This window comes from Tetrahymena thermophila (genome assembly GCF_000189635.1).
Source record: "Tetrahymena thermophila SB210 genomic scaffold scf_8254813, whole genome shotgun sequence".
Classification (NCBI taxonomy): Eukaryota; Ciliophora; class Oligohymenophorea; order Hymenostomatida; family Tetrahymenidae; genus Tetrahymena; species Tetrahymena thermophila.
The window spans coordinates 260,528-284,704 of record NW_002476569.1 but is presented as its reverse complement, the minus strand read 5'-3'; the positions used below and the strand labels follow the sequence as shown (position 1 = coordinate 284,704).

Genomic DNA, 24,177 nt, shown 5'->3' with positions numbered 1-24,177 from the left:
ATTTATATTGTTATATATTATTTATTTAATTTTTAAAATTTATGAGTATTTGAGATTATTTTAATTATTTTGTTTTGATAAGTCATTCATAATTAATATCATTTAATAGAATCAATCAGAATTTTTTAATTTAATATATATTTTTTATGGTTAATCTAGATTCAAATGAAAATAAAGAAAGTAATTAAGATTAATACTTAAAAACCTAATTAATTTTACTTTGTAGTGGTTACTGACAATTATTGAAGACAGTCGTTAGCTGTTTTAGCAGCTCCTGCTTTAGATACTGTACCTGATGGACAAGGTTAACAAGAACCTGTTGTTCCAGCTGTAGCTTTAGATGGATCTCCATAGTAGTTGGCTTGACATTAACAAATATTAGTAGTAGGATCCCATTTAGAAGTTCCTGTACTTGAGTCATAACAAGTGCAGCCTCCTTGATCAGCGCTTAAAACTGAGCCTGAAGCACAAGGCTAACAAGGGGATCCTTAATAAGAAAAATTACCTGCAGGACATTGTTTGCATCCTGTAGGAGCTCCTTAATATGAAGCAACTAAACCTGAGAAACCATTTTTACAAGCACAAAAATTTTAAGTTGTTGATATTGGATTTGCATTAGGATCGTAGCAAACACATTAGGATATTTAACCGACTAAATATGAAGAGTTAACAGAGGAATAAGAGGGGCAAGCACTGCATTATGCAGCTGAAGCTGAAGAGCCTGAAGAAGTTGCTAGCATTGCAGGAGAAGTCATATAATAATTTGCAATACATATATTGCATTAAGATATATCTCCTACTGTTGAATTAGGAGATAAAGTTCCACTACCTGTTGGGCAAACTATGCATTATGCAGCTGCAGATGATGTATTTGCTGCAGTTAAATAATAATTTATTAAACATTAATTGCAGGAAGTAATAGTTTAGATTGTAGAAGTTGTAGGAAGGCCAGAGACAGAAACCCCAGTAGGACAAGGAGAACATTTTGCAGGGGATTTATTGGCGGGAACAGCAGCAGCAGTCATATAGAATGCTTGCTAACAAATATTACATTAAGATTAATCACCTACTATAGTAGGCCCACTAGAATTTCCTGAACCAGAAGGACATTAACTGCATTAAGCTGGTACTCCAGGTGAACTAGCAGAAGGAGGAGTGGAGCTTTATTACATATAAAAATTAACAGAACAGCTTGAACAACTTGAAGCATCTCCTGGAGTTGAGGCACCGATAATATTTGTAGTACCATAAGGGCAAGCTGTGCATTAAGCAGAGGAGCTAGAAGTTGAAGCAGCTGTCATATAATAATTTGGTTAACAAGTATTGCAGTAATTTAAGCCTATATTAATTGCTCCAGAAGTATTTCCACTACCATTCGGACACTTCTAACATTAAGAAGATTAGGGAGAAGGTCCAGTAACTACAACTGCAGTCATATAATAATTTGCTTAACAGATATTACATTGAGAGAGATCTCCTTAAATAGTTGGCCCGATCGTATTTCCACTTCCATTTGGGCATTATATACATTAAGGAGGGGAAACTCCAGGAACAGCAGCTGATAACATAAAATAGTTTATTTAACAAGTTGTACATTAATTTGCGTTTCCAGGAGTAGTAGAGCCAGAAATATTGCCAGTACCATTAGGGCACTAAGAGCATATAGCAGCTGAAGTTCCTACAGATGCTGAGGTCATATAATAATTTGGTTAACATGTATTGCACTAAGATTGGTCACCTGGTGAGGTAACTCCAGAAGTATTCCCACTACCATTTTGGCATTATGAACATACAGCTGCAACAGGAGTAGGTGTAGCAGTAGAAGGGCTGGTCATATAATAATTTGCTTAGCAAGTATTGCATTAAGAAACATTGCCTTAGGTAGTAACCCCGAGAGTATTTCCACTACCACCTAGACATGGGGAGCATTAAGCAGATTTAGGAGAACCTGAACCTCCAGATACAACAGATACAGACATTTAAGTCATATAATAATTTGCTTAGCAAGTATTACATTAAGAAACATCTCCTACAGTTGTAGGCCCAACGGTATTTCCACTACCACCTAGACATGGGGAGCATTATGCAGATTGAGGAGTCCCTGAACCTCCAGATACAACAGATACAGACATTTAAGTCATATAATAATTTGCTTAACAAGTATTGCATTAAGATACATCTCCTACGGTTGTAGGCCCAACGGTATTTCCACTACCACCTTAGCATGGTGAACATTAAGCTTGTTATGGAGTAGTTCCAGTAGCAGCGATTTAAGTCATAAAATAATTCGCTTAGCATGAATTACATTAAGAAATATCTCCTTATGTTGTAGGTCCAGATGTATTTCCAGTGCCTTAAGGGCATTATGCACATTAAGCAGCTGAAGGAGTAGCTCCAGAAACAGAAGCTAAAGTCATATAATAGTTAATTAAACAAGTATTACATTAAGAAAGATTGCCAGGAATATTAGCTCCAGTATTTCCACTATTATTGGGACAAATAATACATTGAGCAGCTGAAGTTCCAGAGACAGAGGCTTAATTCATATAGTAATTAGCTAAACAGATACTGCAGTAAGAAATATTTCCAATACTTGTGGCTCCAGTAGGAGTTCCAGTACCTATTGGGCATTATAAACATTTTGCAGATGTACCAGCTGAAGAAGCCGCAGTCATATAAAAATTTATTTAACATATATTGCACTAAGATGGATCTCCTGGAGTTGAAGCTCCAGAGGCATTAGCACTACCACTAGGACATGGCGCGCATTAAGCAGCTGCAGGAGTACCTGTATTAGTAGAAGGGCTAATCATATAATAATTTATTTAACATACATTGCATTAGGAAATATCTCCTACTACACTAGGTCCTGTTAAATTACCGCTTCCATTAGGGCATTGTAAACACTGATTTGTTCCTGATTAATTTATCAAATATTAATTTGCTAAACACTAGGCTTCAATATATTTGCAGGTTGTAATCAACAAAAAGAACTTAAAATAATTCATTAGTAAAATCAATAAATAAATATCTATCTATCTCTCTAACTAACTCTTTTGTTTGACTCTCTTTAATTAATAATTGGTTTTTTTTCTTCTAATTACTAATTATGATTAATATCAAAATATCATTCAAATATTGAGTTAATAATTCCTTTTGTTATGTTACCACTTTCACATTTGAATATAATATTTCAGGTATTTAATGCAAATCCTAATGTTAAAGCCTCGAGGGTTAGGCAATTTTTATTTTAACCATAAACATTAAATTAAAAAATATTTAATAAAATAAAAAGATTTAATTATTTCTAATTACAGAAGAAAGACAATATAACAAAATTGATGGTATTTCTAAGTAATTATTAAAATAGTAAGATAAAAAGATATTTTAGAATTACAATTTTAATTAATAAAAAAATCAAGTAAGCTATTATTAAATCTTCAAAAGCGAAAACTTATATTTTTATTAAAAATAATAATTTCATTTATTTGAATAAATTCTTAATATAAAATTAATTAGCTTCTTTATTAGATATTTTAAATTATTTTATAAATAAAATAATAAGTAACTTTGCTATTTTTTTTATTAATTTATTACTAAAATGAATTATTTATTATTTTTCTTCTTAAATTATATATTTTTTATTCAAAATATTAAATTATGAATTAATTTTTTTAATTCTTTTAAGTTGGCAAAAAAATATTTTAAAAATTAATTTTATAACTTAAAACGCATTTTTATTTTTAAAATTAAATAAAACTTTTTAAATTTTATAATTTATATTAAACTACATGCTATTTTTATCTTTTATTTATGTTTTAATTAACATATCAACTAAATTTTAATATAAAACAAGATGGTGCCTTTATTTACTATTTTGTTTTTTATTATTCAAAATTATTTTTGTCATGTCAAATTTCTAGTTAATTAAATGATATATTAATAACATAAAAAAATATTTTTAAACATTTTATAATTTAGCTGATTGAATGAATATTATTTTATTGCCGCTCTGGTTCAATAACAATAATATTAAATTTTATTGATCTTAAAATAATATATTTCTATTTAAATTGGAAGAAACTAAATATTTTATTTAAAAGTTTATTATCTAAATATCTTAAAAAAATAAAAATATTTTCATAATTCTTTCTACAAAGAATATTTTATCTTAATTTTAAATGAATTAAATGACTATTTATTTTCTAAAAAGTTAATTTTTGATTTATAAAATCGTGAAATGGTAAATTTTATAGAATATAATTATAATAGATTTTATTAATTTTGAGATATTTCCTGTTTTAAACTTGAATATAATCAATAAATAAGTTAAATAGATATACACAAATAAATATAAATAAACTGAAAAAAATATATTAAAAATCAAGATAAAAACAGAATAATTAAATTAAATTATCAGATAAATAATATAGGAATGATTTTGGATATCTTAATTTATATTACTATCATATTAAAATGACTAAGAAGAATAAAAATTTAGCAAAAAATAATAGCTTTTTAGAATTATTGATAGAAGTCGATATTTAAACGACACAATCGCTAGCTTTTTTGGCTTTACCTGCTTTAGAAACAGTGCCATCTGGACAAGGGTTACAGGAATTTGTGTCTCCAACATTAGCTTTTGAGGGATCACCATAATAATTATCCTAACAGAAGCAAGAATTAGTAGAACGATCCCAAGGAGCTGTACCTTTGCTTTAATCGTTGCAAATGCAGCCTCCTAAATCAGGGGTTATAACAGAGCCTGGAGGGCAGGTTTGACATAATGAACCATACAAAGAAAATTACCCTGAACTACATTATTTACATCCGGAAGGACCTCCTAAAAAACTTGTTACTAGACCTTAGTAACCATTTTTGCATACACATTTATTAATTGTATTTAAGGGTAAAGCATTTTAATCATAACAAAAGCATTATGATTAAGAACCTATTAGTTATGAAGAGACTTTAAAAGAAAAAGCAGGACACTGAACACATTAAGCACTATTAGATGCTGAAGGTGGAGTTTGCATATAGTAATTTGAAAGACATGTATCGCATTAAGAAGCATCTCCTACTTAGTTTGAAAAATCATTAGTTCCTGAACCTCCAGGGCAAATAGTGCATTAAGCAGCATTACTAGTATCTGCAGCTTTCGTCATGTAGTAGTTTCTGAGACATTGACTGCAACTTGAAGCATTTTGAGGAGTGGTTATAGGAGGTTTTGAGGGATTTTGGCTTCCTACAGGGCAACGAGTGCATTTAGCTGCTGTAGAACCACTTGCAGCAACAGTCATATAATAATCCATTTAACAGATATTGCAAATTGATTAATCACTAATTGATTTTTAAATATCTTAAGTACCTGTACCTATTGGACAGGCGATACATTCAGCTGCTTTATCACTTGAAGAAGAAGTTTTCATGTAAAAGTTTTTTTAGCATATTAAGCAAGTAGATGCTTTTCCAATAGCTGTTGATGCATTTTCAGTTCCAGATCCAGAAGGACAAGCCTAACATTAAGCAGAACTTGTAGGATTACTTTATGCAGTCATATAATAGTTTGCTAAACATAAAGTACAAACTTGAGGACCTGATACAGTATTTTATATTCTATCATTTCCGCTTCCTGTGGGACATGGCCCACATTGAGCTGCATAATTTGCTGTAGATTAAGATATCATGTAGAAATTTATTTGACAAACATTGCATTATTATATACCTAAAATAGCATTAATGTCTTAAGTCCCAGAACCATTTGGACAAAGATTACATGTTGCTGATTAAAGAGGAGAAAGAAGAGAAGAGGAAGATGGTGATATCATGTAATAGTTTTTTTAGCACTGGCTGCAATAAGAAATATCTTTATTTGTGTTAGTATTAGAAGGATCCAATGAAGTTGATCCTAAAGGGCAAGGAAAGCAAAATCCACCGTTAGCACCATTGCCATAAAACTATTTATTACAATAGCAATTAGTATCAACTTAGATAGCATTTTTAGTGCATTATGCATTTATATATTGTATAAAGTCTAATATAATAAAAAGGAAAAACATGCTTTTCATCTTTAATATTTATTTGTAGCCTTTTTATAATATAGGATATATTGAACTTTATTTTACTTGAATTCAAAAGTAATTATAAATTAAGTTTGTTGTTAATTAATAATTTAATTAGTAAATTTTCTAAATTAGCTATTTTAATAGATATTATTTGATTTATAAATAAATACACTACAATTGCTTCTTAAAAATAATTATGTAATCCATTTTAATTTGTTTTTTTCATTCAAAAAAATGTAAAAATGCTTATGAATAAAAATAAAGGCTACAAATATTTGAATAAGAAATTACACTAATACTTTAATTTCAAAGTTTAATATCAAATAAAGAGTAAGTAGATAGATAGATATTTATTTATTTATCTTTTTAAATATTTGCTGTTATTAACCCATTTGATATCCAATTATAATCAATCGTTAAGATTTTTAAAAATTAATTAAATAATTAAATGAATTACTTTAAATTGTAAAATTATTTTATTTTTAATTTTATATATTTTTATAAATTAACATGTATCATAAAAAATTATATTTTTACTTTATTAATATAATTGGTTTTTCTATTATGTTTTCTATTTATAAATAAATAAATAAAAGATATACTCCGTGCTATTTAGTTGTTATTTTTTTCGTTTTGAGAGCACTATCAATTAATTTGTCTAATATAATATTCACTCATACTTTCGGATAGTCATAAAGTACTAACTAAATGACCAGCATCTAAAATAGTTTTTTAATCTTTGCTGTTTGTTATTAACTCATATGATATCCAATTATAATCATTAAGATTTTTAAAAATATTATTTTAGTATTTTAAAAATTTTTGGTAATAATTAATTAATTTAGTGAATTACTTTAAATTGTAAAATTATTTTATTTTATTCTTTGTAATTTTATATATATATATAAATTATCATGTATCATAAAAAATTCAATTTTAAAAGTATTTCTACTTTTTTTATATAATTGGTTGGTTTTTCTATTATGTTTACTTTCATAAAAGAGATACTCACTCAGTGCTATTTAGTTGTTGTTTTTGTTGTTTTGAGAGCACTATCAATGAAATTGTCTAATATAATATTCATACTTTCGGGCTAGTCATAAGGTACTAAATGGCCAGCATCTAAGATAGTAGCTAAATGCAAGTTCAAGAAATTCTTATAAGCTGCAATTGTTTTGTTCTTATTGTTTGTAATATTAGACATAGGTAATCTAGAAAAGATTTACTGGCCTTCCCAAGAGAAATTATTGATAGATGTTTTAACACCTAGAGAGGTTATAGCGATATCATTATCACCATTATAGATTATAACAGGCAATTTATTAGATAATATGTACTGAAGAGCAGGGATGGCATTAGGATTGAAGTTATCCATAAATAAAGATTTGGCAATTTTTATATTAGTACTACCAAAAGTAAAATCTTCATCAAAGCCAAATTATTTGATGTAATCTTAGCAGTGGTCAGCAACAAAATCATCAGGATAAGGTCCAATTTTAAAATTATAAAAATTTTACAAAGGATAGATAGAATTCTCCATGAAAAAGCTGATTGACTAATTATAAGCCATTGTTGCATTAAAGTTATCTTTGGTATCTATGTAGAAACGCATTTTATCGATAATAACTTCTAACTTTTACCTTGTTTCTTCAGTGATGAGACCATTCTAAATTCCGAATTCTCCTAATTAGTAAAATTAGTGTTGGGGATCAATGAAAGGATCTCCTATTGAAACTCCTTAAAGAGGAATCACTATATTTCCTGTAGCAGCAGCAATTTTATTTTGCTTGATAATTTCAGCAGCAATATTTGGAATATATTTTCCAGCATAGCTTTCACCTGTAATGAAAATAGGAGATTTGTGAAGCTAGGTATTGTTGTAGCATCCATTTCCTGAGTAAAAAGAGAGAAGAGCTTGATAAAACTATTGAGCAACAACAGTAATATTTTTAGGTAGATAGGTATCATTCAAAGAGCGAGAAAAGCCCACAGCAATAGGTTAATCAATATAAAGGACATTATACTTATTAGTCCAAGCATCTGGATTAACTTGAATTACTTTTTACCCACTGATATTCAAAACTCTGTAAGGTCCATTTTCAAAGTAAGCTCCTTACATACTGGGAGACCCTGGACCACCATTTAACCAAATAAGTGTAGGAACTTCAGCTATTTCCTCTACTGTAGTAGCATTTTATTTCGAGTAAAAAACAAATCCTAGACCTGTAGTTTAGTCATCAAACCCTGGATTTAAGTATCCAGTGAAGAAAGTATTGAAAGGGGCGTATTAATCTACAAACTTATTGCATGTAGTGTTTCTTGCTTCAACGAAGTTAGTTGCAAGCAATAAAACATATGTAAAAATAAGTAAATATTTCATTTATATTTGTAAAATTTAATAATTTACTTTTAATATTATTTATTTATGGTTAATAAAAATTAGTTAAATCCATCCATGTTTTAAAGAATGAATGAATTAATTAATTATTTGTCTATCTAACTAAAATAGAAAAATGATTAAATATTTATTACAAATTGTTTCTTTCCTTTCTATTTTCTTTTTTAATTAAAGGTGCATAAACAAATAATAATTTCAAATTAAATCCTATTCATTGGTTGTATTAAATTCAATTTGAAATCTAAATTTAATTCATATATTTTTGATCATGATATTAAATTCAGCTGATCAGACAGATCTACCCTAATCCGAATCACTAAATCAATTTGTAAATTTCTTTTACATAATTGTTTTTAATGTTAACTATCATTTAATACATTTTGTAAGCTTCATTAATAAATTAGTGTAACTAACTTTAAACTTTTCAATTTATATTTTTAAATTTGTAAAAAAAGAATGTGTGAAAGATTAATTAATTAATTGCCCTTCGTCAAATATTATATTATTCTATATTCTTATATTATTCTTTTTATGAAGAAAAATTAAATTCTAATATCAAATAAGGTATTTTTTTTTTAAATCATTGTGATATTCTTCAAAAAAAATATTTTTTAAGTGCATTCCTTTTTGATTAAAAAATTGTTTATTTGTTCTAATCATTCAACCTAAATTCTCCATTTGATATAAATAAACACAATTTTAAATAAAATAATTATCAAAATATAAAAAATTTTATTTTGAAATCATTAAAAATTTAATTTAATATTTTAAAAATCAGAAATTAATTATAGTTTTATCATAGAATTTTTATTTTCAAGCATTAATTATGTTATTAAAATTATAGAGTCTCAAAAATATGATATAATAAAGAAAGTAGAAATTAAAGAATTCAAATTAAGTAAATAATCTGATAGATAAATTTTTGATTTAATTAAGTAGAAGTAAAATAAAAAGAAAATTTAAAAATAGAAACAGACAATTTAATTCATAGATAGATAGGTAGATTCATTCCTAAAGATAGATTATTGAAGAAGTTAAAAATTTAAGTCAGCTATAAATAGAATTAGAAATTAATTTAAAGTCTTTAAAAAAGTGAATATTAATTAATTATCTCATTTGAAAGAAACTAAATTAAATTAAAAAAAGGACCTTTTATAAGTTTTGTAAAATTAAAAATCTTTAATAATAAAATGATTGATTGATTAGATTATAGAATTAAACTTATAATTGATTGATTGATAGATTAATTCGTATTAGTACTAAACATATATAAGAAAAACAAACAAAGAGGCATTTTCCTTCTACCATTAATATTATATTAAAGTAAATAAAAAGGAGCAGTAATTAAGTTAGTTAGTAGTTCATTGAAGTGTAAGAACTTTATTTGTAGAATTTATAAAGGAATTAATCTCTAAAAGATATTTATTTTTCAAATAATTAAGTAGCATGAAAGCAATAAAGATACGAAGGTAAGAATATATGAACCAGTAGAACCAGAAGAAGTACCTGTAGTTGAAGTTGAACCAGAACTAACTACAGAACTTGCACCTATGCAATCAGTTAATTATTTAGCTGCTCCTATTGCTGATGAACTACCTGCAGGGCAGGGAGTACAAGTACCTGTAACTCCGTAAGTGAGTGCTTAAGAAAAATCGCCATAATAATTAGCTTAGCATTAGCAAACATTAGTTGAAGAACTCCAAGGTATAGTTCCTGTACTGTTATCATTGCAAACACAAGCTCCTTGGTTTGCAGTAGCTGAAGCTCCAGGTGGGCATTAAATACAAGCAGCTCCAGCTCCTGGTGAATACCAGCCAGATAAACAAACAAGACAGCCTGAGGGAGCACCTGCTGTTTATGCAGGTGTTCCTGAATATCCTACATAGCATTAGCATGTTTAGTTTTAAGCAGTTAAAGGTTAAGCATTAGGGTCATAACAGGTACAAAATCCTATTTAAGTATTGAAGTAACTGAATGTATATTATGGACAAGCAGAACAAGTTGCTGCACTTCCAGTTGCAGGAAGAGCAGTCATGTAAAAGTTTGGTAAGCATCCATTACATTAAGAAGCATCTCCTGCAGAGGTAGCCCCAGTAAGATTACCAGAATTTCCTGGACATTGAACGCAAGTTGCTGCAGAAGTACCACTAGCGGCAGTACTCATATAATAATTTGGTTTACAAATGTTGCATTAAGAAGCATTACCTGCTGAGTTAACTCCTGTATTTCCACTTCCATTGGTGCATGCTGAACAAGTAGCTGCTGAACTGCCAGAGGCTACTGCAGTCATGTAATAATTAGCTTTACAAGTATTACATTAACTAGCATCACCAGCAGAGCTTTAATTGACAGTATTTCCAGAACCTCCAGTGCATTAAGAGCAAGAAGCGCCACTGGCAGGAGTTCCACCATTGGCTGCTGCTGCAGCTGTTGTCATATAATAGTTAAGTTAACATAGGTTGCAAACGCTTACATCAACACTAGAATTAGTGTTTCCTCCATTTGCTATTGAAGGAGCAGCTGTTGTTGAACCAGCTGGACATTAAGTGCAACTTCCTCCGTTTTCTGCATTTGAGCCATAGTATCCTTAATTACATAAACAGCTACCAATGACACCTGAAGCGTTTGCAGCGCATACAGCATTGGCTTATCTAGCGAATGCAAGAAGAACTAATAAAACAAGGTATTTATTCATCTTTAATAAATTTTTAGGATAGCTATTGATTTTATTTGATTACTTAATATTTCTTATTGTTTTGTTTTATGTTTACTTTTTTTTCAATTTAATAAGCTTTTTCTAATTAACTAATTTTCTAATTGATTATTAATAGCTCTTAATTCCCTCTTAAATTAAAACAATCTATCTATTTATCTATCAATCAATCAACCAATTAATCAGCCATAATATAGATTTCAGTCTGTGCTCAATTAATTTATTTATTTTTTTGCCAATTCAACCTATAATCTGATACAAACAAAGTACACCGTCTCTTCCCAAATAAAAAAAAGTACATCATCTCTTTTATTAAGTTTTTTTACTGTTCCTTGTAATCTGCAAAAGTTGAACACTTTTTTTTATAAGTTATGTCCCATTTTTAAAAAACTAAAGTAGTTAGTTAGTTCTATTTTTATCAAAAAAAAACAAAGAAAATAAATAATACAATTTAAGAGTAAGAATTATAAAACTTAAAAAATTGTAATAAAAAATTGATGATAAATCAATAAAGATCAATATTTAATTATTTATTTTCTTATTTAAAAATGATGCTTCTTAATATCGCTATTTTTATATTCTACCTTAATCAGGTGTTTTTAAATAAAAAATTATTTATTGATCAAAGACATAACCGATTAGCAAGTAAGTAATCTATCTCCATTATAAATTTTAAATCGATTTTTTTATTTGAGTTTTGGATAAAAAAATTATTTTCTTTTTAAAAATATAAAATTTAGCAAAGAGTGATATTGAATTCACTAACAAAATTTCTAAGAAAGATTTAATTTTTATACTAAATATTAGGTTATAAACTATTTTTATCGTGATAAATTTCTATTTGTCATTTGGATTTAATAATAATTAATCATTCTTAGTTTCTTTCTTTCTTTAATTCGGGTTATTATAATTTTTTAAAAATCAAACCACAAATAACAAACAGTTGAATGAACATATATATAATTATTGAATATAATAGCCAAAAATCATATATATGTTAAGAGTTTCTCTAAATTAATATTAAAAAAATAAGTTATTATTAATTATTTGTTTCCTGTTTTTAAAATGATAATTTGAAATTAAATGAAATGTTGAGATTATTTAAGTTAATTTATTATATTAAAATATATTATTATTTAATTACTACGTTGACAATATCAAATTTTATAAAAAATTATTGTTAATTCTTTGTATTCCAAATATTACTTCTACTTTAAATTAATATTAGAGTAGGTAGTATTACAAAATAATTTGAACAAAGAAAATAGACATTTTTCAAATATTTTTATAAATATGTAAATTTAAATATTCAAAGCAAGAAAAATACCCTTAATGGCTTATCAAACAAACAATTAAAACCTACCATTTTCAGCTAATTACTTTTAAAGATATTTAAATAATACAAAATTGATATAAAAACTGTTAATAATAATGATTACATAATAAAAATAATAGTGTAATGTGTGATTAAAATTTGATTCATTTTGATTTAATATTTATTTATTTATATGCTTTTAATCATCTTAATTATCTTGATTGCAAAATATTCATTATTATTTTAAAATAAATTTGATTCTTTTTAATTAGCATGCTTGCTTAAGTGTTTTTTTTAAAATAAATGGCTGAATTTTGTATTTATAAGATCAATTATTTAAGAAAATTAATATTTTTTAAGAAGTATTTTGGTAAAATTTATGGAAAATTGATTTATTTTCTTTATTCAAAATATATTTAATTTTTAAGTACTTTTAATTCATTCAAATTCAAATATAAAAGTGTGTGTGTTTAATAATAATATATGCAACAAGTTATAGAGCGCAGCAAAAAAAATGATTTATTTAAATTTTTAGACATGCCACTACAAATGAATAGAGAACCAAGCAAATAAAAAGTACCTATAACAGATTTTAAATCAGATAAACCAGAGAAAGACATAGAAATTTTGAAAAATATTGAAAATTTTGATGGTAGAAATATTTTTTTAACTAAAACAAAATCTTATTAAAATAATATTTATAATATAAAATAGATTATTGCACAGAGTTTTCAAAATTCGAAGTAAGATCTTCACTTAATTTTAAATGATTTCAACCCAAAGTTTATTTTAATTTGGATTGAATAAGCCTTCATTTAACCTTAGTATTTATCTTTCTATAAAATATTAGAAATAAATGAATGCAAAGTACAATAGCTGGAAGCAAAATTAAAAATAAATTTCACCAAAGAACACTTAATAGCCAGAAAAAGTTGAAAAGGAAAGTCCACATAAACAAAGAATGGCTTTAAATAATTCAAGTAATGACTTTAAAAGAATATAAGTTTAGTAAAAATGAATAAAAAGCTACTAATAACAAAAAATTTTTTACCATTTAGATTAAAATTAGAAACTGCATAAACAACAAACAAACAAAATAACATACAAAATAAATTGATTAATTAATTAACTAATTATTCTACTAATAAAAATTAAAAACAAATTACTTAAAATAATAATTAAAATATTTCATCTATAAATATAAAAAAGAGAAATGTATTTTAAAATACATATTATGTATGTGATTTTAACATTCTCTGCTTAATTCAAAACTTTTCAAAATTTAGAAAGAGTTATTTTAAAAAATAATTAAAAATTTACATCATTAAAAACTTCAAATTAACCAATTTATTTATTTATTATTCAAAAGATAATATAAAATAATTTTCTTAACCTTAGAATTTTCAAATATTATTTATAATTTTAAATTATATTTATTGAGCTTACTTATATTTTATGATCCTCTATAATATTTTATATATGTCAATTTATTTGATTGCCTTTATTTTTACTTGTTTGCCTAAAAAGGCTTATTAATATCTAAAAATGCAAATAATTAAGAAGTAAATTTGTATTGATTTGCCAGATGCTGCTTTTACAGTAAAATAGTATTGAAATTCAATTTAAATTATTATAAAAATTGTTAATTTTATCTATCATTAATAACAAATACAAAACTTGTTTTAGATTTTTTGAAATTTTCAAATATGCAAATAAGTTTTAACATTAAATAAAAAAAATTTATTAGTTAAATATCGAAGATGTTTTTAATTTATTATTTTTTAAATAATTTTGAATTCTTTTCTGAAGATTATTATAAATAAATTTAAATTATTTTATTTCTTTTTATCACATATAAGTTCATTTTAAATAATTGATTTGCATGTCATATTTTAAAGAAAAATAAATGGGCACTTTTTTATTTAAATCAAAATTTATAGAGTCAGCCAGCCAGTCATTCAGCCAGTTTATTTAATCTGAATGTAAAATTCAAAATGTGTGTTTCGAAAATAAATTTATGAATGAAATAAATAAATAAAGGATTAAATAATATAGAAAAGTAAATTTTGAACAAATTTTAACTTCTTTTAATCATTAGTTAATTTCTTTCATATTTACATACAAATTGTTCAGAATTTACTAAGATTTTAAGTAATTTTAAATTATTTAAATATTTATTTATTTAGTAATAAGAAATTAAATAAGAAACAATTACCAACTAGCAGTTTGATGTGTCAAATACTAACAGAGATTCTAAGAAAATACTACAAAGAAAAAAGAACTAGAAATACTAATGAAAAATATCAAGGATATCTATCTATCTATCTTTCTTTCTTTCTAAATATCAATCTATCTATCTATTTATTTACATATTTTTATATGAATTTATTAATTGAGTCTATTTATTTATTTGTTTGTTTGTTTGATAATTCATTCAATCTATTTATGTATTGATCATTCATTCAATCATTTGTTTTTTTAATAATCTATTAAATATTTGTAAATTAATTAATTAATTAATTATTAAAGGTTAGGATAAATAAATAAGCACTAAATAAACAATACATACATAGGAAAATACAGTTCAAAAAAGATGGAATAGTAAGTAAAGGAAGAATTAAATATAGATCTCAAGATGACTTAGAATGTCTCTTCAAACGCAGTTAATGATGGCAGCAGTTCAAACTCAGCTTCTTAAGTTTACATTACCTTTGAGGATTTGCCTTAGAATAATTAATTTGTTTATGAGTTGATTGATGAAGTCAACGAATAAAACAAACAAAAAGTGTTTGATATAAAGGGAGAATTGAGTAATTCAAATAACTGGAAAGCTCAGTTCACTGCTCTTGATCAACTGCGTGCATTAAATAAGTTCCGTAGTGAGGATTTTATCACTAAAGTGTTTCCAAAGACTTTTGATCTTGTGATCGCATTAATAGATTCTATTCGCTCTAATTTAAGCAAAAATGCTCTCCTTTTAGTTAAGGAAATATTTTTAGTTAACAAATTATCAGCTTTAGAGCCAGAAGCTATTCCAATAATTCTTAGAAAGCTTTTCGATAAGGCAATTAGCGATAAGATGTTTTTGAAGCAAGAAGCTAAGAATGCCATTCTCTAAATGGAAAAAAACGATGAAGCTCTTTTTGATTGCAACTTAGGCGGTTTAAGCGAATTGTGTTTCGACAAAAATGCTAGCATTTGTGAATTAGCATGTCAATCTTTGCACAATATTATCATTTAGAATAAGCACAATATAGATAAATTAAGTGTTGATGCTTACAATAATTTAATAGCAACTCTATCCAAATGTCTTGAAGGTAAAAGAGCTCTCCTTAAAAAGCTAGCCAAAGAAATGTGCCAAGCAATTCATCAATAAAAGGGAGACAATGCCTTCTCGTCTTTAAGTTAACCTGAACAACAACAAATTATTCAAGCAATTTCTTAACCTAAGAATGATTCAAAGCCCTCCTTCAGAGACTTCTTGGCTTAAAAAAAGAAAGATCAAATTTGAACATGACTTAATAAAATATATGTAATTTGTTATCTGATCTTATCGTTATCAGACGAAGACATATTAACTAACTATTTAATTAATTAAGAAAAAATTAATAAATTTATATACAAACTTATATTCAAAAATTAATTAACTCCTCAATTAATTTAAAAAATCAAATAATTAAGTAAGAAAAGAGACTTTAATATTAACAATAAACAAATCAATCAGCTAGATAACTGCAATATATATTTATCTATCTAATCTTCTGTCTATCTATCATTCTAAGAAAACTATTTTAAAACCAATTAGTCAACTATCAGTAATATTAGTTAGTTAATTAGACAGCAAGAGATAAATATTATTTTCAAAAAATAAATAAATAAATTACTCAATATTTTTAAAATTACAAAAATCTACATTTTTATCTACTCAAAAGCAAAGAATGAATTTTTTTAAATATCTTTAAGCAGATATTTTTCAAGGAATTTAGAAATTAAAAAAAATTGATTAGGACTAAAAAAAGTATTTTCATTAAGCAAGAAAATATATAAATAAATAAATAAAAGAAATAAAAGAAATAATAGTTATGCATTAAAAAAATAATTAGATTAATTATAAAAAATCCATCAAATAGATCTATTAAGTAATTAATTAAGTTATAATTTAATCTCATTTTATATTTTTTATTAAATTAGTAAATAATTAAGTAAGTAAGCCTTCATAAATTTGTGTAATACTTATTATAAAAAAATAATTAACTTCTCATTTTATTTATTTTTTTTCATTTACTAAGTAAATAAATTAGTCTCCAACAATTTTTGAGATACTTATTTAAAGAGCTAATATAATTTATTCACCCACCCTATTGTCTTTTGTTTTCTTAATTTTTAAAATATTTATCAATCTGTTAATATTAATTATAACGATTTTGACTAGTGAATTTTGTTTCATTTTTATAATTAATAAAGACTTTTATTTTACAGTAAGTAAAAAGAATAATAAATAAATAAATATAAAAATTAAATAAAAGCAATTAATTATCTTCTGATAAACCAAATAATTAATATAAAATTTGATCCAAAAAATAAAAAAAATATAAAGTAAGTTATAATATAAATTTAAAAAGTAATTATTCAATCTATGAACAAATCAACCATTAATTTGTATAGACTTAGATTAAAATATTTATTAATTTGAAGATTATTAACAATTACTAATCTCATAATCAATTAATCTTACTATTCTACTATTATTTCATACTATTTATCCACAAATAATAAATCACTACTTAAAAAGTTAGTAATTGCAATAAAATTTTCATCAAAATCAATGAAATTATCATTTAATTCTTAACTCAATCTTAACATATTAGGTCTATCATCTCTGAAAAAATTAATATTTGAATTACAATAAATCTTGAGTTATGATTTTTCACAGTTAAGTTTTATGTCAAAATCTACAAAACCTATAACTCGTTCAAACTTTTCTAAACTAGAAAAATCTAATTTAAGATTTCTAAGTTTTGAAAAATAAGTATTCAAATCTAATAAAACTCTTGAATATCCATCACTACCCGGATCACATAAATCATAACAATAACAACATTCATTTTAATCCATATTTATATGATTAAATGCTGCAGATAAGGTTAACTATAATTGAAAAATCTATATATTAATGTCTGGGAGTTCCTTTTTCAAAACATATAAATCTGAGATATTAGACTTGACACTATAATTTCTACTTCTACAGCCAACAATTATAAAGAATAGAGCATTCAAATTGTCAAGAAAAATATTTTAGAGCTTGATTAAGTTGACTTTGAAAGGATTCATAATTATAATTTAGAATTCATGTTCTATTAGCTTGTTCTAAATCAACTCTTAATAATAATCTAGTATAGAAACTATTAATTAAATATTTTAACTTACCTGTGGATTTATCTCTTCAATTTGAATATTTGCATCTTTCAATAATAAGATATTTTATTCATGTAAAATTTGATTGTTTACTTCAACTTTTATATCCTTTGTAAATTACCATTAGTTATATCTTTCAACTCCTTTCATTTTTAGATTTTACAGCACATGGAGTTTTCGTTAAAGTAATCTATCAATAGTTTTATATTATTGCTATATTTATTTGAAGAAAGCACTACAATCTTCTTCTATAGTAATTTTACTTGATAGCTAGTAGAAATTTTCTGAGCTGTTCTCACTGTTGTGGCTGTTAAGAATATTTAAAAGATTTGCATTTGCTTAGCAGTAAAGATCGATATCTTTCCCAAATTATATTTCTTGCAACAAAAATTTTCTTTCTTTATAATTAAACTTAATTAATTCGCTACAATTAGCTTCAAATGATCTGCTCATTTACTTACTATTATTAACTCTTGATAATTTATTTAGTCTTTGAATTTATTTTAATAATTTGTTTTTATTGTTAATTATTAAATTATCATTTTTTCTCTTAGAAATAAATTCTTACACTACTTAAAAAATTAATTAATTATTCAAAAAGCTACTCATTACCGTAAGCAATAAATTCTTATATATTTAAGAAATAAATTAATAGAGCCAAATTATTCAAATGCTATCAATTATCGTAAACAATAAATTCTTAAAAATTTAAGAAATAGATTAATAGAGCCAAATTATTTTAAAAGCAAGTAATTTATTTTCAAAAATTATAATTTAATTTAAAATTCTTAATTAGATTTATTTATTTATTACAAAATTTTTATCATAATTGAATATATTTTTTAGTTTTTTTACTAATATTCAATTTTTAATTTTTAAATTAATAATAAATATTAAATACAGACTTTGTTTTGATGATAAAATTTTTAAATAAACAAAGTAATTAAATTTCATAAATCATCTTTAATAGAGATCATTTCTGAGCTGATAATTGGTGAGGGAATACAGTATTAATATATTTACAATCAAATAAAATATTCAATAATTCCATGAATTTTTAACAAAAAACTAACTTTCTAAATAAGATTTTAAAAATTTAATCTTATTTTTTTTTACACTAAATTGATGTCTAAATTTCTTTAATATTAATTTGTATTCATAACCTATTCTAAATTAAAAAGGCATTTTACTTAAATACATATTTTTTGTTATGCTAATAAAGTTATAATAGATTAAACGAGTAAATAAAATCTTAAATTAATTTTCATTAATTTGAGTATAACAAGTCTTTCTCTCATTTCATAAAATATCAAATTTAGGATTGAAAATAGATAAATGAATAAATAGATTTGACTATTTATATATTAATAAATATATTCTTTCTGTCTGTCTGTCAATTTTTATTAGTTTATTTTAATCTTCTAAAAATAATTTTACCAAATTAAATGTTTTATTTTGATGATTCCAAAGTGATTTTTTTTATTACAATTGTATTGAAAGTAGTTCTTTCATTTAACCAAAATAATTGCAACACAAAATGGGCATATTATAAAAGAATATCCCTAATTTCTATTCGAATAGAAATGTTTCTAATCATATTAAAAAGATTGCCAAAATTATTATAAAGTCAATAATTATTATAAGGCATCATAATAAGATAATATAATTATTTAATAATAAATTAAAGAAAATTGAGATTGGAATGAGCAAATCAGAAAAAATAATTTACTTATTAGTAATTTGCTTTGCTTTTGCTAGCTGCAGAAATACTACATGTAATAAATACTAAGACAAGTATGCTCTTAATCATACTTTTTACACTGGCTACCTAGATGTAGGGTTCAATGATAGTGTTACTGGTTTAGCCTTTGTGTTTTATTCTAAATAAAATGCAACTACACCAGAAGAAATAGCAGCTGCTCCTACCCTTATCTGGTTAAATGGTAATAAATAATTCATATTCAATTTTACTCTTTTTTCAAAATTTTTTACTTCAAATTAAAAAAATCTATTGAGAAAAAATTATTCAATCAATTTATTTTATTTTAGATATTGTTAAAAATATGAATTTAATTTTATAAATTACAATTCTATTTTAAATTATGAAATTTTTTTTAATAATAATTTTACTTTTATTAAATTTATATTTAAATTGTTTAAGAAATGAGATTAATTTATTTATTTATTGCGATTATTTATCTTTAATTTTGGTAGAAGAAATATTTTAAATATTTAAAAAATTATAAAACTATTTTTTTAAATAAACAATTTAATTAATAAAGGAGGTCCTGGCTCAAGTAGTATGTATGGAGCTTTCTTTGAAAATGGTCCTTATAGAGTATTGAATAAAAGCAATGAAATGGTTGTTGAATAAAACCCTAATTCTTGGACTCAAAACTACAACATGCTTTATATCGACTAACCTATTGCAGTAGGTTTTTCTCGTTCCGCTATGGATGAATACAATCCAGTTAACGAAGATTAAGTAGCAGAATAATTTTATAAAGGACTTCTTAGTTTATACACATCTGGCTGTTACAGTGATGTTATTTATCATAGCTCTCCTTTGTTTATTGCTGGTGAAAGCTATGCTGGAAAATACATTCCAAATATTGCTGCAGAGATTCTTAAATAAAATAATTAAACTGAAATTACAGGAAATTTAAAAATTCCTCTTAAAGGTATTTCAATAGGTAATCCTCTATTAGATCCCTAACATTAGCTCTATCAACTTGGTTAATTCGGCTTAGACAATAAACTCATCTCACACAGCACTTACTTAAAAATTAGCAAAATTTTAATCAAAATGAAAAAATATTTAGATAAAAATATGTATGAAGAAGCAGCAGATGAATACGATAATGCTTTGTAAACATTTATGATGAATGGATTGGTTCCTTTAGAAAATCCTTTCAATTATAAAACAGGTCCTTATCCTAACGAATTTATAAAGTAATTTTGCTAAAAATATATTTAAAACTTTGGTTTCGACGAAGATTTCGTTTTCGATAGCTCTAGCTTTTATATTTACTTGTCTTTAAAGCATGACGTATTTGCACCTAATGGTATTCCAGCTCTTGTAAATGTTCTAGAATAAAAGTTACCTGTAATAATTTACAATGGAAATAATGACATTAAAGTCAATACTCCAGGTATTTAATATGCTATCAACAATTTTGAATGGTATGGAAAGTAATAGTTCTCATAATTACCAATGCTAGATCTTAATATGACTTCTCCATTTGGCCAAGTAAAAGAAATTGGTTAAATTAAATCATTTGATACTTTGACTTTTGCTATTGTATATGATGCTGGCCACCAAGCACCATACGATTAGCCTGAAAGTCTTAGCTTTTTAATCGAATCATTTGTAGGCTAGACTCTTTAGTTAGAAGCTTCAAAAACTATCAAAGATGAAAATAAAAACATTTATCAGCAATGAATATTCTTTGTAAAATAAATTAATAAATAAATATATTTATATGAACAATCTTATTACAAAAAAGTTTTGTGATATTTTAAAAAGTAAATTAAGCAACTAAATAAAATTTTATATTATATTTTTAAAAGTTTTCTTAAATTAAAGGATAAATTATACTTAAAAATATTTTTTATTTTAATTTTTTAATTTTTAATTATAAAAATGTATCATCCTACTGTGATTTATTTATGTTTCTAAAATCAATAATAAATTTTGTGTAAGCTCTTGCTAACGGTATTAAAATTCAGCTGACTGGATACATCAATAGTGTCAACTGAATCTCAATAAGTTTTTATGTAAAACTTGAATTGTAGGTATTATTCAGGCTTTTTTTGCTTTTATATATCTGAACTAATTTGATCGATCTACATGTGATTCTATTAAAAGTAGAAAGATGATTTTTATTTTTATTTTCAAAACAAATTTTTTTGCTTTAAATAAAAAAAACAATTAATATTTTGAAATTAAAAAAAAAGAAAGAAATAAAACTTTAAAAGCTCTTTTCATTCAAATCATTTATTTTTCCAAAAATTGAACCTTAATTATTTGGAGCCTTAATAAATGAAAATTTACAGTATGATAATTTTTTTGCAAATAAAGTTCAATTTATCAAAACAAATAGACAAACAAAAAACAAAATAAAAGTTAAATATTTTGATTTGTTAATTATTTAAAACTATTTTTTAATACAAATAAAAAATATTTTCATACAAAATTTTTTCAATTATTTAATTAAATTGCTTTTTTAAAATTAATATAAAAATAATATTTTAAAATAGCGTTTTTAGAAATTAAAAATCTAAATATTTTAAATTAATAGATAAGTTAAAGAACTTATTTCTTATATTCTTTTAGTCGGGTTGCCATTTTTAATATCATTGAGATTAAGAAGGAGATATATTTTTATTATCTGAATTTGATGCATTAGCTTGTTTAGATATATCAGAGTGCTTTTTAACCTCATTTAAGATGCTTTCTAATTTATATTACTGTCTTTCTTCTAAAAGTAGGTTTTTGGTATTATTTTCTATGATTTCCATATTATATTCTACACCTTTTAATTGAGATTTCATATATTTTTTGTTTTTATCAATACCTAAAATTTCATCAGTAGTATAGAAGACCTTAAAGATAAGTATATCGCAAATGAACCAACTACCAAAAACAAATAAGTAACCAAAAATCATGAAATAAGGGAATAAATCTCTCTCATCAACTTTGCCAGGCTTGAATAAAAGGTCTTTTATGTAATCTTTTAATTTAATCTTTTCTATATCATAAACATATTCGTTGTCATCTGGTAGATTAAGATCATCTTTGTCAAAATAGTATTTTTTGAAAAATGGAAACATTGTGCTCAAGTATTCCATCCTTTTAATGAATCTATCTCTATGTTCAATTTCATCTAATTATTTAAATTAAGCACGTATATGAATTCTTCTTAGCATATTCATTTATATTGGTTCTGTGTAAGAAATGGTATCATTTTCATAATTTTCTCTCACTTATTTTGTAAAATGAGGAATGTCATTTCTTGATTAAATTATTTTTGCTTATTAAACTAATTCTTGCCCTTTTTTAGTCTACTAAACTCCATTTTAATTATTAGAATTCTGCTATGAAATCTAACTTGCTTTCTAATCACTTTTTAAACTTGCGAAACTAGCCTTTATCTGCTATTCAACAGTATTTTTAAATACAGCTTTTTTAAGAAAATTCGTGAACATATCCTTTGAAAAGTATTATAAAAAAATTATTTGCTTATTAATAATAATTAAGTAGATATTATAAACATTATTCAATATTATCTTTTGAATTATCAATTTTATGCATTAAAATTCAATTTATATAATCTAAATGTGTTAAATTTATTAGAAAGCAATTGAGTTTCTCTAAATCTAATTTACAATAGAATTTTCTATTATTATAAAATTTAAATTTATTTTAGTTAAAAATATAGTTGCAAGAAGTTAAAATTAAATATGACAATAAATACGTTTTTGTAATTAATTAGAAATTTAAAGAGATGTCATAACTATTTATCTTTAAGTGCATAACGTCATTTACTAAAATTAAAATTTTTTAATGCTATTTTTATTAAATATTTGTTCAAATGTTTTTAAATTCTGAACAAATGGTATTCTTTATTTAAATTAAAAACTATTTTTGTAAATATTTTAATAGAAATTATACCTATTATGTAAATTACAAATAAATATATATTGAGAATATTTGACAAGCCAAAAAATTCAATAATTGCTTGATTAATTAATATTTATTTGTCATAAATAAATAAATAAATTAGAATATTGAATGTCTTTAAACCATTAAATATTATTGTTTTGATTTAAATTAATTATTTTTTTGTTATTTATCTGATAATTAATGTAATTGGTTTATTTGTTTATCTCTATTTGCTCTAAATTTTTTCAAATTTTTTTTATTCAGACTGTAAAATACATAAATATATTTATTTTGTTTTCTTTTATGGGTTGAATTGGTTTTTCATAAAATATGAAAATATTTTATTGATAAATTTTATCATTGAAATTTGTATTTATTTATATTCGTCAATTAATTATTCTTTTATTAATTAAATATTTATTGAAAATACAAGTTAAAATACTCAATTTTTTTGATAAATTGTTTAAAATAAAGTTTACACACATAATATAAATTGGTTTTATAACTTTTATAAACTAATAAATTATTAAATAAGTATGTAAAATACATTTAGAAGTGAGGTAAATTGTTTTTGATAAATAAATAGTAAACATTTTAATCACAATT

General features: G+C 24.2%; 10 protein-coding genes across 10 annotated transcripts; 4 read left to right on the top strand and 6 right to left on the bottom strand. All coding sequences in view use genetic code 6, as the record gives it.

Moving 5' to 3' along the window:
* Positions 1-161: 161 nt before the first annotated feature.
* Positions 162-2,813, bottom strand: TTHERM_00361930 (GCC2 and GCC3 family protein; the record flags this gene model as incomplete). The annotated part of the gene is made up of 1 exon (XM_001007403.2): positions 162-2,813. The coding sequence occupies one exon, from the start codon at positions 2,811-2,813 to the stop codon at positions 162-164; it is 2,652 nt and encodes an 883-aa protein (XP_001007403.2).
* Positions 2,814-4,466: 1,653 nt separating this feature from the next.
* Positions 4,467-6,068, bottom strand: TTHERM_00361920 (immobilization antigen; the record flags this gene model as incomplete). Its single annotated transcript, XM_001007402.1, has 1 exon — positions 4,467-6,068. The coding sequence occupies one exon, from the start codon at positions 6,066-6,068 to the stop codon at positions 4,467-4,469; it is 1,602 nt and encodes a 533-aa protein (XP_001007402.1).
* Positions 6,069-7,077: 1,009 nt separating this feature from the next.
* TTHERM_00361910 (serine carboxypeptidase family protein) lies at positions 7,078-8,445 on the bottom strand (the record flags this gene model as incomplete). The annotated part of the gene is made up of 1 exon (XM_001007401.1): positions 7,078-8,445. One exon carries the CDS (start codon positions 8,443-8,445, stop codon positions 7,078-7,080), a length of 1,368 nt encoding a protein of 455 aa, XP_001007401.1.
* A 1,447-nt stretch (positions 8,446-9,892) lies between these two features.
* On the bottom strand, positions 9,893-11,323 carry TTHERM_00361900 (immobilization antigen; the record flags this gene model as incomplete). Its single annotated transcript, XM_001007400.2, has 1 exon — positions 9,893-11,323. Exon 1 carries the CDS (start codon positions 11,156-11,158, stop codon positions 9,893-9,895), a length of 1,266 nt encoding a protein of 421 aa, XP_001007400.1. The 5' UTR covers positions 11,159-11,323.
* Positions 11,324-12,974: 1,651 nt separating this feature from the next.
* On the top strand, positions 12,975-14,721 carry TTHERM_00361890 (hypothetical protein; the record flags this gene model as incomplete). Its single annotated transcript, XM_001007399.2, has 4 exons — positions 12,975-13,143; positions 13,206-13,234; positions 13,342-13,471; positions 14,678-14,721. The coding sequence occupies 4 exons, from the start codon at positions 12,975-12,977 to the stop codon at positions 14,719-14,721; spliced, it is 372 nt and encodes a 123-aa protein (XP_001007399.2).
* Positions 14,722-15,084: 363 nt separating this feature from the next.
* TTHERM_00361880 (CLASP amine-terminal protein) lies at positions 15,085-16,002 on the top strand (the record flags this gene model as incomplete). The annotated part of the gene is made up of 1 exon (XM_001007398.3): positions 15,085-16,002. One exon carries the CDS (start codon positions 15,085-15,087, stop codon positions 16,000-16,002), a length of 918 nt encoding a protein of 305 aa, XP_001007398.1.
* A 2-nt stretch (positions 16,003-16,004) lies between these two features.
* TTHERM_000361879 (hypothetical protein) lies at positions 16,005-16,919 on the top strand (the record flags this gene model as incomplete). The annotated part of the gene is made up of 3 exons (XM_012795460.1): positions 16,005-16,171; positions 16,216-16,630; positions 16,683-16,919. 3 exons carry the CDS (start codon positions 16,005-16,007, stop codon positions 16,917-16,919), a joined length of 819 nt encoding a protein of 272 aa, XP_012650914.1.
* Positions 16,920-17,120: 201 nt separating this feature from the next.
* TTHERM_00361870 (hypothetical protein) lies at positions 17,121-18,359 on the bottom strand (the record flags this gene model as incomplete). The annotated part of the gene is made up of 2 exons (XM_001007397.2): positions 17,121-17,858; positions 17,919-18,359. 2 exons carry the CDS (start codon positions 18,357-18,359, stop codon positions 17,121-17,123), a joined length of 1,179 nt encoding a protein of 392 aa, XP_001007397.2.
* A 1,249-nt stretch (positions 18,360-19,608) lies between these two features.
* On the top strand, positions 19,609-21,348 carry TTHERM_00361860 (serine carboxypeptidase family protein; the record flags this gene model as incomplete). The annotated part of the gene is made up of 2 exons (XM_001007396.1): positions 19,609-19,849; positions 20,189-21,348. 2 exons carry the CDS (start codon positions 19,609-19,611, stop codon positions 21,346-21,348), a joined length of 1,401 nt encoding a protein of 466 aa, XP_001007396.1.
* Positions 21,349-22,262: 914 nt separating this feature from the next.
* Positions 22,263-23,114, bottom strand: TTHERM_00361850 (transmembrane protein, putative; the record flags this gene model as incomplete). The annotated part of the gene is made up of 1 exon (XM_001007395.1): positions 22,263-23,114. One exon carries the CDS (start codon positions 23,112-23,114, stop codon positions 22,263-22,265), a length of 852 nt encoding a protein of 283 aa, XP_001007395.1.
* Between the last annotated feature and the right edge of the window lie 1,063 nt (positions 23,115-24,177).